Source organism: Cladophialophora yegresii, assembly GCF_000585515.1.
Source record: "Cladophialophora yegresii CBS 114405 chromosome Unknown aczIN-supercont1.2, whole genome shotgun sequence".
Classification (NCBI taxonomy): Eukaryota; Fungi; Ascomycota; class Eurotiomycetes; order Chaetothyriales; family Herpotrichiellaceae; genus Cladophialophora; species Cladophialophora yegresii.
The window spans coordinates 2,301,780-2,316,282 of NW_006913046.1; the positions used below are offsets into that span (position 1 = coordinate 2,301,780).

At 54.6% G+C, this 14,503-nt stretch overlaps 4 protein-coding genes across 4 annotated transcripts; all 4 read right to left on the bottom strand.

Moving 5' to 3' along the window:
- Positions 1-3,408: 3,408 nt before the first annotated feature.
- A1O7_02758 (uncharacterized protein) lies at positions 3,409-4,455 on the bottom strand (the record flags this gene model as incomplete). The annotated part of the gene is made up of 1 exon (XM_007756788.1): positions 3,409-4,455. The coding sequence occupies one exon, from the start codon at positions 4,453-4,455 to the stop codon at positions 3,409-3,411; it is 1,047 nt and encodes a 348-aa protein (XP_007754978.1).
- Positions 4,456-4,740: 285 nt separating this feature from the next.
- On the bottom strand, positions 4,741-6,041 carry A1O7_02759 (uncharacterized protein; the record flags this gene model as incomplete). The annotated part of the gene is made up of 3 exons (XM_007756789.1): positions 4,741-5,790; positions 5,841-5,913; positions 5,971-6,041. The coding sequence occupies 3 exons, from the start codon at positions 6,039-6,041 to the stop codon at positions 4,741-4,743; spliced, it is 1,194 nt and encodes a 397-aa protein (XP_007754979.1).
- Positions 6,042-7,603: 1,562 nt separating this feature from the next.
- On the bottom strand, positions 7,604-10,699 carry A1O7_02760 (uncharacterized protein; the record flags this gene model as incomplete). Its single annotated transcript, XM_007756790.1, has 1 exon — positions 7,604-10,699. The coding sequence occupies one exon, from the start codon at positions 10,697-10,699 to the stop codon at positions 7,604-7,606; it is 3,096 nt and encodes a 1,031-aa protein (XP_007754980.1).
- Positions 10,700-13,043: 2,344 nt separating this feature from the next.
- A1O7_02761 (uncharacterized protein) lies at positions 13,044-13,968 on the bottom strand (the record flags this gene model as incomplete). The annotated part of the gene is made up of 3 exons (XM_007756791.1): positions 13,044-13,625; positions 13,675-13,707; positions 13,771-13,968. 3 exons carry the CDS (start codon positions 13,966-13,968, stop codon positions 13,044-13,046), a joined length of 813 nt encoding a protein of 270 aa, XP_007754981.1.
- Positions 13,969-14,503: the final 535 nt, after the last annotated feature.

Genomic DNA, 14,503 nt, shown 5'->3' on the forward strand with positions numbered 1-14,503 from the left:
AGCGAGGTACCTGCGCCACCCAATCGCGAATTTCGGTTGCGAGACTCCTAGATTAGCTCGTAGCTGCAGTCTGCAGGCCAGCGGGCGGGAGAAGGAATTATGCATTGCGGCCCCAGCTTGCTGCGGCCGAGTCGCATGCGCAAATGTCAGCCTCCTCACCGCCCCTTTGGACCTTTGCCCGTCCCTGCCACTTGCTCCCAGCGTGTAAGCAAACAACCTGTCCACAACCATGATGTCCGCCATACGCTCGCAGCTTGTGGCGGATCCATTTTCTTTGGAGAGGCAGGCGAGGTAGGGTGGGCAGGGGCGTACAGCTGCGCAAAGGTGAGCTCCGTGACCGACTTCCCGTTGTGATAGCTGGACCTGCGCAACCACGCCATCCCCAAGGCGATACCGACTCCGATACCGAATTTTCGCTTCAGTGCCTGTCGCTGCGAGTGGATGCCCTGAAAGGTCGAAAAGGGCCTTGCATGGCATCTTGCAGGGGAAAGTCAGCCTAGGGACACGCCTGACAGGCCGTTGGCTGTTGGACGGTACCCAAACGCCACACACACACAGTCACCGCATCTTTGACTTTGGCAGCTGACACCGAAACCCAGCAGCAGCACAAGCAGCACAGAGAAGAAAAATGATCTCCCTGGCACCCACCTGGCCAGCATCCATTTCGGGTCGACTACAGGCGCTTGGAATGTACTCGGTGCCTGACTTGACTCGGTCCATCCGTTAGCATGCTTTGACATGCGACGTGCGACATGCTTTTGACACTTTTGTATCGTATGCCCCAAAGCTTCGTGACGGTGTCAGTGTCACCGCTTCCATCCATCGGGACCTGCATATAAAAGGTGCCTCCGTGTTCCACGTCTCCCACGTTCTACCTCCCGACCAGAGCAGAGGCAATTCTGGCAGACGTTGCTTCTACGTATCTACCGACGGACTGACAGTCAAGCAAGCAAGCACGATCAACCGCCAACATGGGTCGCGGCCATTACGACGTTGCTGGTATCCTCAAGCCCATGGGGCCACAGAAACCGAGCCCCAAGAGGACAGGAGACGTCCACCACCAGAGAACACCAGGCAGCCAGATAATGCCAGCCTTGTCGCAACACTTGTCCCTACGCTGCCACAACAAGCCATCATTCACCCACCACTGACGCCCGCCTTTGCTGCGGCAGTATAGTCAGGTGTCAGCAAGATAACCGGGTTGCGGACACGAGCATGAGCATGAGCGTGAGCTTGGAAGGAGGTGAACAGTCCGCAGAGGTCACGCCAACTACACAGTAACATATCGCGAGCAACCCAAAGACGATCTACCGCCAACTACGAGGACTCTGACGATCGATCACGTCAGACATTTATCACCGACTGCCTAAGGTTATCCGGACCAGGATCAACTTTTCTTTCAGCTGGGCAAACGTTTCCATCTGACACCGCATGCCACGCCGTACTTAGGTGATCCGAGCTTCGGCAGCGCAACGCAACGCAACGCCAACGCATCAATACGAGCACCCTGGGGGAACAATTAGATCGAACCAAGCAAGCACTTACTTTCCTTGCCCGGGGTTGGCGCAATGATACACAATGCGATGCGACGTCGACACACGACCTACAAGAGCACGGGCCACGGGATGACTGACCCCCGACCTTTTTCTCATCTCTCCCACGGACGGTTTCGGGCAGGATACAGGCGGACGGGCCCGCACGGAGGGCGCTAGATGGTGACTACATATGCAGCATGAACAGCACGAACAGTATCTACTTGTCCACTTGGGACTGGAATTGAGGTCTCACTTGCCCGTTGGCTGGCTGGCTGGATGGCTGAAGCTTACTGTACGTACATGTGCGTCTCCCCAAGGACACCCAAGGCATGCGATGCGATGGATTTAGTTGGTATTGGAGCAGTTGGCCACCGAAGGGCACTTTGGGTGTCTCGATTTCGGCCCTAGTTGACAGGACACAAGTTCAGCTCAGCTGAACTGAACGACTTTATGCAGGACATAGATGTAATTGCTCCATGCCCCATGCTCGATGCCCCATGCTCCATGCTCCATGCTCCATGCTCCATGCTCCATGCTCCATGCTCCATGCTCCATGCTCCATGCTCCGCGCTCCGCGTGGTCTCCGAATGTGGACCTGGGCGAATCGAGTCGTATCACCCACGCTGTCACTACAAACTGACCTCGCATCACACACAGGAGGCTGAGTCGAGTCGAGCCCGTATGCGAGAGGGAGGTAGTCACCTGGTAGTTACGTACATACGTGTATATTTCGCCACCTCGACCTTTCCTATTTCCAGCCTCGTCAGCCTCACGATGATGAGCCTCACCTTGCGAGGTCATTACGGGACGGGATTTCGGGGATTCACGCACGGATTACGAGCATTTCGGATATGTGGGCTTGTGACCAACCCGTGGAGAACATACAGTACTGTACCTCGTATAGGTACTGTAGCTGGGTAGTCGTGCTGTTCCGACATGAATGTATAATTACATCCCTGTACTCCATTCTCCGTACCAAACCAGTAACAGGGAACTCGTAGTAATTAAATAGCAGTTTGTGCAAGGTATCTTAAGATATAGTTAGTAAGAATGATCATTTCCAACACTCACTCACTCACTCACTACAGTAACTAAATGGGTTGGTTGCTGAGGCAGGTGACGTACTCTACAAGAAGGGGGCAATGAAGTGTGTGTGCCCTGTGCCCTCGATCCCTCCCATCAAACAAGCCAATCTATGTACCTACTGTAATAGGTACATCCCAAACGTACCTGGTAACGAAGAACACGAATGCCTACCTAGATACATGTATAAGCCATCCAATGGTACTGTATGCTTGATGGTGTGGTTGCCTCGACATCGAATTTTCAAATACAGTACAGCACAGTGCGAGTGTGAGTATGAGTATGGATGTACGGACGGAGTATTGGATCTTGATCTTGATCTTCATTTTCCGCTTCCTTCAGCCATTCCTCTGCCTGATTCTACTCCGTACACAGTACTTCTATTTACTGGGTACATCCGATCTCCCATCATCAACGCCTCGTCATGCTATATGGGGTATCTGAACGAGAAATGTCAATGTCAATGTCGATGTCAGTGTCAACGCCAAACCCAAAAGCCATGCGAAAGCCCAAAAGTCATGCGAAAGCCAAAAGCCATGCGAAAGCCAAAGGCCTGCCAAAGCCAAAAGCATGCTGAAGCCAAATCCATAGCCCTGCTAAAGCCAAAGCCAAAGCCAAATCCACCCGACCTCCGGAAGTATATCACACGTTTTCAAACCAGGACTGTATCTCTGCCTACCTTGGAAGGCAAGGGAAACCGCAACCTTAGCCACGCAGAAATCCATTGGTCTTTCCCTTCCATTCCCTTCCTTCCTTCCCATGGAAGCCAGACGCAGTTACCTGCCGTCCTTTATGACCTCCCCAACCTGGCAATCTCACTCTTCAGCACTGCGTCCAAACTCTCGGTCGCGCCCTCGATCTTGGCTTTCTCCGCGGCTGTCAACTGGCCCAGCACCCAGGCACTAACATCATCTTTCTCCCGGGATACGGGTCTCCCGATGCCGACTCCAATCTTGATAAACCTCTCACCCATGGCAGACAGCAAACCAGCAGACTTGAGCGACGACTGTACGGATTTGATCCCGTTATGACCTTTGGGCGAAGACTCGCCGCGGCGCAATTTGATCGCCCCGAGAGAGGACTCGAGTTCGTCATGAAGGATGATTAACGCTGTGACCACGTCTTCCGAGGCAGGATGCAGGTTTGTGAATGCTTTCCATGCTTTTAGAGTCCCTTGACCGGAGATGTTCATCATGCTCGCGCTCTGCCAGAGCGTGTATTGCGGTAGGCCGATGTCGGCCCCGGAGCTGACTAGACCGGGGCCGAGGAGCTTCGATTTCGTAAGCGAGGGGAGGCCCAAGTGGCTCGCGAGGTGTTTCAAGACGATGTGCCCTACGGAATGGCGTGTGGAGTGGTATGGCGGCGGGTTGCCCAATGAGGCGATCAGAAGGCGCACTGATCGCATCGCAGTAGGGGGTGGTTGGGGTGAGGGTACTTTGGGTCGGCGGATGCGCAGTGGCGACGGGATGATGGGTGAGAGAACGGTCTTGTCGCCTGCGTCGATCGGCGGAGGCGCGCTGTGAGATATCATGGGCAGGACGGGGCGTCTCTTGACCACATCTTGTCGAGGCGTCGGAGGGTTCGGTTGAGACTGCGACGAGGGATCCGGTTGGGGTTGCGGCGAGGGACTGGATTGAGGTTGCGTTGAGGGATCCGACCGAGGCAGCCGCTCGGGCTCAATTTGAGCAGTGCCTTCGACAGTCAATTGTTCAACAGGCTCGGGCCAGAAGAGATCCTGATTAGGGTCGTGATACTGATTGTAGGAATGGGACGCTGATCGCAAGGGATGTTGAACGCGTTGCCGTGGATCCGGCTGCGGTTGGTTCCTGTCAGCCATGGGTTTGACAAGTGGTCGTTAGAGCGGTGCTTACCTTGATTCCATCGAACGACGAAGAGTTTGTCCTTTTGTCTGCGGGAATCGCTTTGTGAGTGACTCAGGACCGAAAGTTTGCCTGACAAAGCCAGGACCCGAGTGAAAATTCCGGCTGCGTCATGTTCTTGGTTGCTCAGCCGCATAAGCTCTTTTGGGTTTAGCTCTGCCAAGCCCGACAAACAGCTCGCATTTGCAGCACATCTGGCGAAATTTGTGGTCGCTCGTACCCCGCGTACAGATGGAAATCACTCAAACCCCTTCATAACGACGCTGCGTAGGGTCTGGAGCTGCCAGTTCTTCGTCGTCCAGAGGGTACAGACGGTCCAAGGTCCAGTCCGTCTTCGTTGTGGTGGGTGGTTTTCGAACAGATCCAGCACTACTGGTGCTGCTCGACGTCGGGGTCGTATTGACATTGATTTCCTTGTCCTTGCCGTTCTCGTAGGGCTTGACCGTGTCATCTCTTGACGTGTGAAGCTTGAGTTTGTGCCATGAGAGTTTCCCGTGTTCACCTTCGGCATGACTCACTTCGCGCGACCGAGGCTGACTCTCCAATTGCAGGACCCCGAGACTGTGCCCCGTAAGCTCTCTCGGTTGTCCTGCCTGGATGTGTCCTGCAGTTGAGTCGCCAAAGAATGACCGGAGATTGAAGACCTTTCGGATCAGTGCCCAACTGTAGGGCATGTTCGCCACAATCATGGCTGTGCTCGCCTCTCGACAGTACCAGTACACCCACTCCGAGCTGTACGGGTGAGTAAAACTCAGGCGCTTGCTCAGGATGGCGCACAGCATGGTGAAGAGACCGAGGCTGAAGGGGAAAACCAGCAGAGCTTTCTTCCTGAGGGGCAAGTGCGCCCTGACGAGCAGCGGCAGAGGGATCGACAGGATCAGGATGTCGCTGGTCAAGTTGAAGACGAGATTCATGATGAGATGGTGGAGCGCGGTCGTGCATTGCACGTTATCCGTAGGGGTCTGCCAATAGTCGCGGAACGGGCGACACCATACACCAAAGTAAAAGATCTCCATGATAATGTACGTCGCCACCACATATGCCGCGGCGACTTTGACCACGAGGGCTTGTCGGAGGTTCTGGGTCAGCCGCCAGTAGAGGAGCAGCAGGCAGCATTTCGTGCCCCACTGCACGGCGCACATGCATTGCTCGACCAGCAGAACCGTTTTGGAGCCCCATGTTCGTTGCGAAATCTCCAGGGGTGTGAGGGTGACTGGGTGGGCCGGATCGATCAGGTTCGTCGAGACATTCAGGTCAATGTTGAGGAAGGCGATGAGTATGGTGTACAGGCACTGGTCTTCTTAGCCACGCAGAGGCGCATGAGGGATATAGGCAGACGGACAGTCAGAAATACCATCACATAATCCTCTGTCTGGAGCCGAAGCACAGACTTGAAATGCATCAGTCGCACGGCCCTGTGTCGGGTTGTTAGCCCTTTTCGAATTTCTTGTCTGAAGATACACGCTGCGTACACTCGAGCAATGACCATGCATATGGTGACCGAGTACCATATCCATGATTCCACCACGAACGGGGTGCCCATGTTGTCTGTCCGGCGTGGGTCGGTTGTAGGATTTCTCGATGACGTCGCTCGCTCTGTTACGAGTAGATTAGGTGCCGGAGGACTGGTTCGTCGAGCGGAGTGTTCAGGTCTACGGAGAGAGTCCTCATGGTGCGAGGATGTGGTGAGTCGAGGTCAAGTCAGGTCGAATGCCATTGTGCGTTTGCAAGGGAAAGAGCGCAGCTTCACCTAGCCGAGATATCATGCGGCGTCCAGGGACACTGGTGGTGATAAGGAAATGCCGAATTAGGCTTGACCGGGAGAAGAAAGGTGACGGATACCAAGCGAACCACTCTGATTGTCGGTTCGACCGTCGACGGCTGGCGAATCGTGCCGTGGAGAGGCGGGATCTTGGGAGAAAGTGAGTGACTCGGGCACAAAAGGAGACTCGATTGCAAGCCGATGATCTTCCACTTCAAACGCCTAGGAAGGGGCCCAATGTAGGAGAGGACAAGCTGCGTTCATGAACCGACTAGCGGGCGCGACCAAGCCAAACCCACCCTGCAATGGTCGGGTTGCACTGGGGATGAGGAGCGCATAGTGGCAATTGCGACTTCACACCATCGAACTTCTACCATGTCAGACCCTCGAGTTGTGGAGAGCTTCGACCTCCTCGATCTGATGCTTCCTACTGTGTACAGTACAGAGCCTGCATCAACGAGTCCCACCCCCGAAAACTCAAAGAGAGGAATAACGGGTGAGGACAGCGTCGACAGTAAACGGCGAGGCGGGTTAAGCGTCGGGGCCGCTTTCTCCGAACCAGGCAGTGGGGAAGTGGAATACGGAGCAAGCTGTCAGGGCATGTGGGCACCAGGGCTGGGCCTTGCCGCGCTGAACGGAGGCTGCTGAGGTGCGATAAGAGCCATTGGAGCCGTCATCAGCGACCTGGATCAGTGTTGTGAACGAACGGGCCCGAGGAGAGCGCGCTGAGAAGTGCGGATCAGTTCACAGCACCTTGAATTCTGAGAAGCAAAATGGCCGAAGGAATGACACACTCAAGCCGGTCGAAGGATTCCGCACGTTGCAGACAAAGAGCAGAACAGCCAGGAAATCATCCCTGGGGTACGGAGTACTCGGTGCAGTAATAGCAAGGTTCGGAGGCTTAACCAGCTGCTAAACCCCCAGACACTTACTGTAGCCGCGGACCTGTGTCTACGCCGTACTGTCTGCCGCCTCTACAGCTTAGGCTTTAATACATGTCACAAGTGATGCTTATTAGATATTCCATTAAGCTACTGTGTCGTGTATATCCAGTCGGGGTATCATCTCTATGTTCGCATAACGTCCTTGCCCTCCCGGGCTGAAATGAAGGCAGCTCCCTTCTTTGGTCAAAAGACCGAATAGCCTCCTATGTTAAGCCCGCCTCCCGTATGTGTCGTGTTCGCTTTTTGTCCGGTCCTGCCCATGTTCCGCCCAGACCGGCCGTTCAAGACCCCAACTCCGCCATATGCAATGGGTATGTATGCGAATGAATGAATAACTAACTGAAATAATGGTGCAGAAGTAGAGAGCGTAGACTCCATTTTCGGTCGGTCGACCAGTCACTAGCCGGTGGAGGACCGGAGCTTCTTGTTGGCGTTGGCCTGCATCTTGCGCATGGCTTCACGGTGCAACTCTTGCATGTCCGGCCGTCGCATCATCTGGTCCATGGCGTACTGCTTTTGTCGGATCGTGTTGCGCTGGTGCTCCTCGGCGAGCTTCTGATTCTCCTTTTCGGCTCTCATTTGAGCTCGGCCCTGCTCCGCCATGGCACCGCTGATGCCTGTGCTTGCGGCCCGTTGTTGCTGCGAGAGCCGCCAATCCGCTAGCAGCGATTCTCGCCGTTGGGCATCGGTCCTCAGATCCCTCTGTGGTGGTTGGTGAGAGTTTTGCGACCCCATTCTCGTTTCATTGGAGAGACCGGGCCGGGAACCGTGTTGCGTGAACGGACGAGGCATGTCAAGGAGGTCCTGTGTGCTGGTATATGGGCTGATGCTGTAGGCCGTTTGAGGTCGAGGCCCGCTGTTGCTCCGAGAGGGCATCGGATATGGCGCCGACACGCGCCGGCTTGACCTCTTCGCGTTAGGGAACTCCATGGCCGCATCCTCGGCAATGGGTGTAGTAATGAGGGAATGCTGCATGCCGGGGTTCAATGAAGTACGATTGCCTCGGCTGGAAGAGTGCCGGAGAGACTGGCTGGAGTTCGACCGTGACGGCGCCCTTCCGCTGCTCCGGCGACGTTCCTGGTCTGAGAATGAACGCTGCGAGACTGATGGCTTAGCAGCTATTCCGACGCCACCACCGCCTGCCTTGACCGTGGGCGGCAAAGTCGCTGTTGGGGGGATCTCGCCAGCCACTTCCGGGGTGAGCTGTCCCTTCTCAGACTCCGACACCGGAGCCAGATGCGTGGGCAACTCGTTGTCAACGCCGTCAATGGTCTCTGGCTCGTCATAGACCGGCTCTTCAGCCGCAGTGATGTGCTTCGCCCACTCGTTGGTCCGGTATGACAACACCACGCTCGACAGCTGGCTCGGCACCGAAGCAAGGGCAGTCTTCGTCAAAGTGTCGGCGCTCGAATTGCTCGACTCGGAGGTGTGTGACTGAGGGTTTTTGAGTTCGCCAGTGCCACTTTCTTCGGGTGTCGGTGTCCCCTCTGAGCTCGTACCCTCATTCTTGGGTAACTTATCTGACTCAAGGATGAGGTGGTCTCGTTCTAGATTGCCGCCAATGCTCGAAGCTGGTGTGCCTTGCCTTATAATGGAGTCCTTGTTCGGAAGTACCTCGTCGGCAAATGTGGGTCCAGAGTTACGTGCCGGGGATATAACGATATCCGGCGGTGATGGCATGTCTTTGTCCATCTCCACGTCGATCGTGTGGATATCCAAATCTTCATTGTCAACGTCCAGGGTTGCGGCAGCTGAAGATGCTCTGCTGTGTGGCCGTTCCGTATCAATGAGATGTTCCTGGGACTGAGAGTTGCCATTATAGTTGACACTGAGGTGTTTCGATATCCGGGAAAGTGACTGCTGCGAAAGCCGCTTGAGTCTTGACGGATCGCCAAGTTTCCTTGACGGATCAATGGCAGCGGCACCCTGAGCAGAACCGCCGTCGTTCGACGCACCTGCGGTGCTTTTCCCTGCTAGGGACTCACGGCTGTGTGTACGCTCCAGCATACTAAGGGGAGTTTTGGTCCTCTCCAGAGCCTGAAGAGCTCTCTCGCGCTCCGTCGCAAGAGCACCGGCATCCTCATCTACTTCTTCAATGACGTCCACTGGCAGTGAGCTCTGTCGTTTGTTCCTGGAGCTGTAAGCCGAATCCGTTCTCCGTGGGCCATACGCATTCATTTCCAAGCTTTCAGAAGAACCTTGCTTCGATTCTTGGTCAAGCTGAATGACGGACACACTCGAGTACCGCTTCTCGGGATGCGTGTTCTGCCACAGCACGGTGCTTCGTCTGCTTGCTAGGCGATCTCCGTATTGCTTCTCCCATTCCGACTTTTCCCGTTCGTTCTGCCGTTGCAAGTGTCGGCCCAGAGCAGCCTCAACGGCTTCCCTCTGGCGTGAGTACTCCTCGTCGACGACCTCCATCTCACGCTCCTTGGATCGGATTACCTTCCAGAGTTTCATTTGTGAGAGCACACCGATGATGGTGCCGATCACAATTATTGCATTTTCGACCTTGATTCCTCTTGTCAATGGGAAAGTGTTGGTGTTCAAGGGGAAGAGGTCGTCGTTGAGATCCCAGAGGTAAAACCAGAACTCCTTCAAGCCAGCCCGTGTAAAACAGTCAACGCCCAATGTGAATGCCGTCGCTCCGCCGAAGGAGATTGCTCCGATTAGTGCATATGGCCGAGAGTAATGGGTCCAGGATAGCGCCCAGATTGTAATGCAGAATATTCCAATGAAAACGCCTTTGCCTCCCGAGCTAGTAACGAGCCCACCAGGTCGCAGTGTAAGCAGCCACATGCTAAAACAAAACCCGCCCAGCAGACAGGCAAAGCCTTCGGTGATCTCTTTGAATACCAGGGCTCCACCCCCAAAAATAACACCGGTCATGAAGATTGCCACGAAAAAGCCTCCTTGGACAGCATTCGTTACCGGTGGGTTCATGACGTAGTCGACTAGCGCCGTTGTCGCTATACTCGCAAGGAACCCACAGGAGAGGAATATCTGAACCCATCTGCTCTTGACCCCAATCAAAGCGTATGTGGCGCCTAGGACAATAAGGAACACTCCGGCGATACCGAAGGCTGGTGTGATTTGCGGCTGTATTGGCAGGGCATCTAACTCTTGCTCGTCCGAACTCGCCGTAGCATTGCTGGCGGTAGTACTGGAGGCGGTTGGCAGGATGGATGTCGTGCTAGGGGAATGCTGGACCGTCGAAGAGAGACTTGACGAGGGCGAGTTTGCAGCCGATGTGGATGATGCTGTGGAGCTGGAAGACTGAACGTCGTTTGTTGAGGTTGTCGCAGCCGATGTGGCCGTCTCGCTCTCCGGAGCCAGAGTGTTTGCTGAGCCAGTGGGCGAGTCGGTCGTGAGAGCTGGAAAGCCAGTATCTGTCGTGTCTTGTCGTCTCTGAATCTGCGCCGCGGGTCCAGCGTCGACCGTCAGAGGTAGAGCCCATCCCAGCGCCGTCCAGACGATCAGTCGGGAGATTCGCATCTTGCTTTTTGCTGACGAGGGCAAAGCTTATGCTTTCGAAATGCGCTCTTGCCGCAATCGACAGACTTTCAACGCATCCGGAGGTCTTTGGCGGTGAAGGTTCAACCTTGAACTCTGCAAGTCTGCTACCAGGAATCCTGAGTGACCATTGACGTGGCTTCCGGCCTGCAATTCGACGGCGGAGAATATCTGACTTCACGCCAGAGTGCCGAGTAACAGTCGCGAGCCCCAAGAGAACAGAGACAACAAAGCCAAAATGCTGTCAAAGCTACTTACTCTCCTCCCACCCAGCAACAGCAATACTCTTGAACAAAGAGGGAGAAAACAGCTTCAGGCGGGTCTGTAAGGCATGGAAGCTGGGGATATGGTAAGCTAAGAGCGAAATTGCAAGTGATGGAGCAAGCCACGCCCTCGCATCACAGTACCGTTTAGGACGCGAGGGGCGTCGGATTGTCCAAATCGTCATCAAGAAGCAAGCCAGAACGAGGAGAATCGAAACGTGCCGATTAGCCTCCGTGAACGAGACCCGCTAGGCCGTAGTCATGCCCATGGGCGGCATCATGCGTTTGACGGCCGGGAAATTATGCGTTAGAATCAAGGCTGGAGCTGCCCTGCAAGGTCGGAACTCGAGGAGGATTGTTGCGGTGTTACGTGTTCGCCGGAAACTTGACCCTATCTTGAGCACATGCAGAACCGGTATTCGATCAAGTTTCTGAGCAGGATGAGGTCGACCTGCATGATATCTGCATGATATGCGCAGATACCACAAGAGCGTTGGACGACGGACAACGTGTTTCTCGAGCTCGTCAAGGCCGCCGCCAACCCCATGCGTTGGATCGACAAAACCAGAAACGGCGCACATGGTTGCAGATTGAATGGAGGCGGACAAGCCGGGGCCAGCGGCCCGAGATTGGGTCAACAGCATTAACGAAGCTCGGCCTGACCTCTGACAGGCGTGCCATTGGTTGACGAGTTTCTGGGGAGCCTCTTGAAATTGACGCTCTTCAGCCTCCAAGCCTCTTTTCGAGCTGCAGCCAGACTGAAAGGGGAAGGACAAGCTGTAGCAACAGGCGGTGTCTGCCCACTCAATAGGGCATAGAGGGGCCATTGTCCAGGGGAGCGGCTCTGGACTTCCGGAACCTGGTAAAAAAGGTCTGCTGCACGTTGGCCATGTCTCAGTCCGTCTCACAAGGTGCTTTCAACTTCGGGTCGACGTTCAGGTTTCAAGCACATCTCGCTTGTGAGGCCCTGAAATATCCTGCCGATATTCCGTACTCCGTCCCAAGCTGTTCGGAGAGCGACACGGCTGACGTGCGACCTGGGCTCAGAGTAGGATCGCAATACGACCAAACGAGATTTCAGGCTGCTGTCGTGTCGCGCGCCTTGCCTGAGGCAAATTGCGAACTTGCTTACGTGAAATACGGAGTACGGAGTAGGGCGCCGGACAGTCTTCACCACGTAAAGCCCCAGGCCAATAAGGTCCGCTCAGGCAACGGAGGCCGCTGTCAAGATTGGGTTGGGCTCAACAAACGCATGCAGTCCTTGCACGTTGCCGCCCAGATTTATATAATTCGTGTCACAGTGTCCCATGGCATATGTCAACAGCGACCCAATCTTATTTGTTCTGTTGCATACGTTCGAAAGGAGAGTATCACGTAGCGTTTGATCCTTAAACCAGCAGCATTCTGGCGTCAGGGAATCTGCGACTGGTACGGGTTGACGAAGGCTGGCGTCGTGGGTGTTCCTTGGAGGGTCGAAGAAGGCGAATGTGATCGACCGCTTTCCACATTTTTCGTATCACGTTTATTATGTGGCTTCTGCTCATTCTTTGTCCACCATGGGAGCAGTGAGAGCCACGGCAGCCAGGTGACAAGATACCTCAAGCGGATGGGTTCCCCTTGTAGAAGCTCGTCAATGTCTGTGTCTTCCGGCGGCATGTCTTCTGGGAGTCGGGGACGGGGGTTGACAGCAGTGGTTGGCGGTGCAAAGACCTTGAAGAGCCTCTTCGGGCTGGGGAATTCCTGTCGCCTTCCCGTGAGGTGAGGATCGTTCGGGAGAGATGGCTCGTCATCAGGATCTCGCCATTGCTCCAAGACCTTGTACATCAGCCGAACAAAGCTGAAGCATCCAATGATTGCAGGGATGAGCTGAGAAGGGAAGAAGATGCGGTTGCCGGGGCCAAGAACCGCCTTGACGTGGTTGAAGTTGAGGGTGCATTCGACCAGTATCACAGACCACACGATCCAAATCAGATTGCCGACCCTAAGGAAGTAGAAGATCCTGCGAAGCCTGATGTCTGCAGTCAGCTATTTGTCCCGCGCCATATATGCACTCACCCGGGAACTTACTCCTTGTGATACAGTCCGGTAGCATAATGCAGCCGAGTGCTCGTTCGCCATTTCCCCTGCTTTGCTAAGTTGGCCGCCTTCGCCAATCTCGCATAGAGGGCTAATGAGGATGCGAGCAGCATCACACCGAAGTAGATAACACACCCCACGCAGATGATGATGTAGAATATCCTTACGCCGCCGTCGGCACGGACTTTGGCAAACATGAAAGTATACACCGTCCTGCATGGACCGGCGTCCACATTGATCTCAGTCGTGTCTGGTTGAATACCGATGATCCAGAACCAGAGCCCATAAATTGCGACAGCCATGGAGAGCAGCAGCCTCAGATGCGTGCCAAAGCCTCCGAAATGGCGAATCCCCTTTGGGCCTTCTCTGGGGTAATGACAAGTTCGATACCCCCAGAGGCTGAGCACCGAGAACACTGTGCCACCAGACAGGTGCATCAGCATCATACAGTCGAGCTGCGTCAAGACCTTTGTCATGGTACATCTGACCATAGCGACAAGATTCGCGAAAAGGAATATGGCGTTTGTATCGAGGGCTCCACCAATATCCCCAGATACGAAGGAATTTGCCTTCTTCGGTCAGTGTGCGCCGCGTATGAGGTTGGTGGGTCCGACTCACCACCCAGCCAGTTATCCAGGAGAAGTAGATGCCCTGATAAGAACGACGTTAGCATTGCCACGTTGTGAGCAAGCCCCCATGGCGGTCACAAATTACCAGGCGGACACCAATGCCATAATAGTCAGCCGCTCGAGCACTTTCACATTCATAGTCATTCGGATTGGGTCCTGTGATGTTGGTTCGAGGGACGAGCCATTTTGTTTTCTGCTCGGTTCCTTCCGCTATAGCAAAATGTGTAGAAGAGAGGAAGAGAAACACAGCGAAACAGCTGAGGAGACCGTACTTTGCCGCCATGGCGGTAATTCGGGATTTGCAGAATATTTCGACAGAAAGACCTACAATCCCAGTTGCAGATGGAATGCGTCTCCCTTTTCAAGCCCGCTCAGGCTTGTTGATCATGGAAGAGCAGTCCATCTGCAGGCATCTCGGCGAGGCGTACCAAGGCCTCTACCGAGACGCCCACGAAAGGCTGTACTAGTATACGAAGTCTGGCACCAGGAAGCCAGTCTTTCGGCTGTTGAAAGTCAAACTCGACTGGAAGTCCAGCTCAGCCCTGCACTGTATGCAGACGATATGCACCAATTTGCTCCGAAGCTTCGGCATCTCGTCGAATACATTGTCGTATTGGCTGTTGCGGTTTGACGAATGACGAAATGGAGGTTGCACTCCAACCTCATGGACTGAACATGTTTGCTGCGAGGTGGTTGATCAGAAGGGGCCAAGGGACACCTGACGACGAGGTGAAGGCACGCGAACCCAATAGATTACTCCGTATTTGATCGCTGAACCACAACTGGCAAGGTCAGGCTCAATGAGAATCTTCGAGACG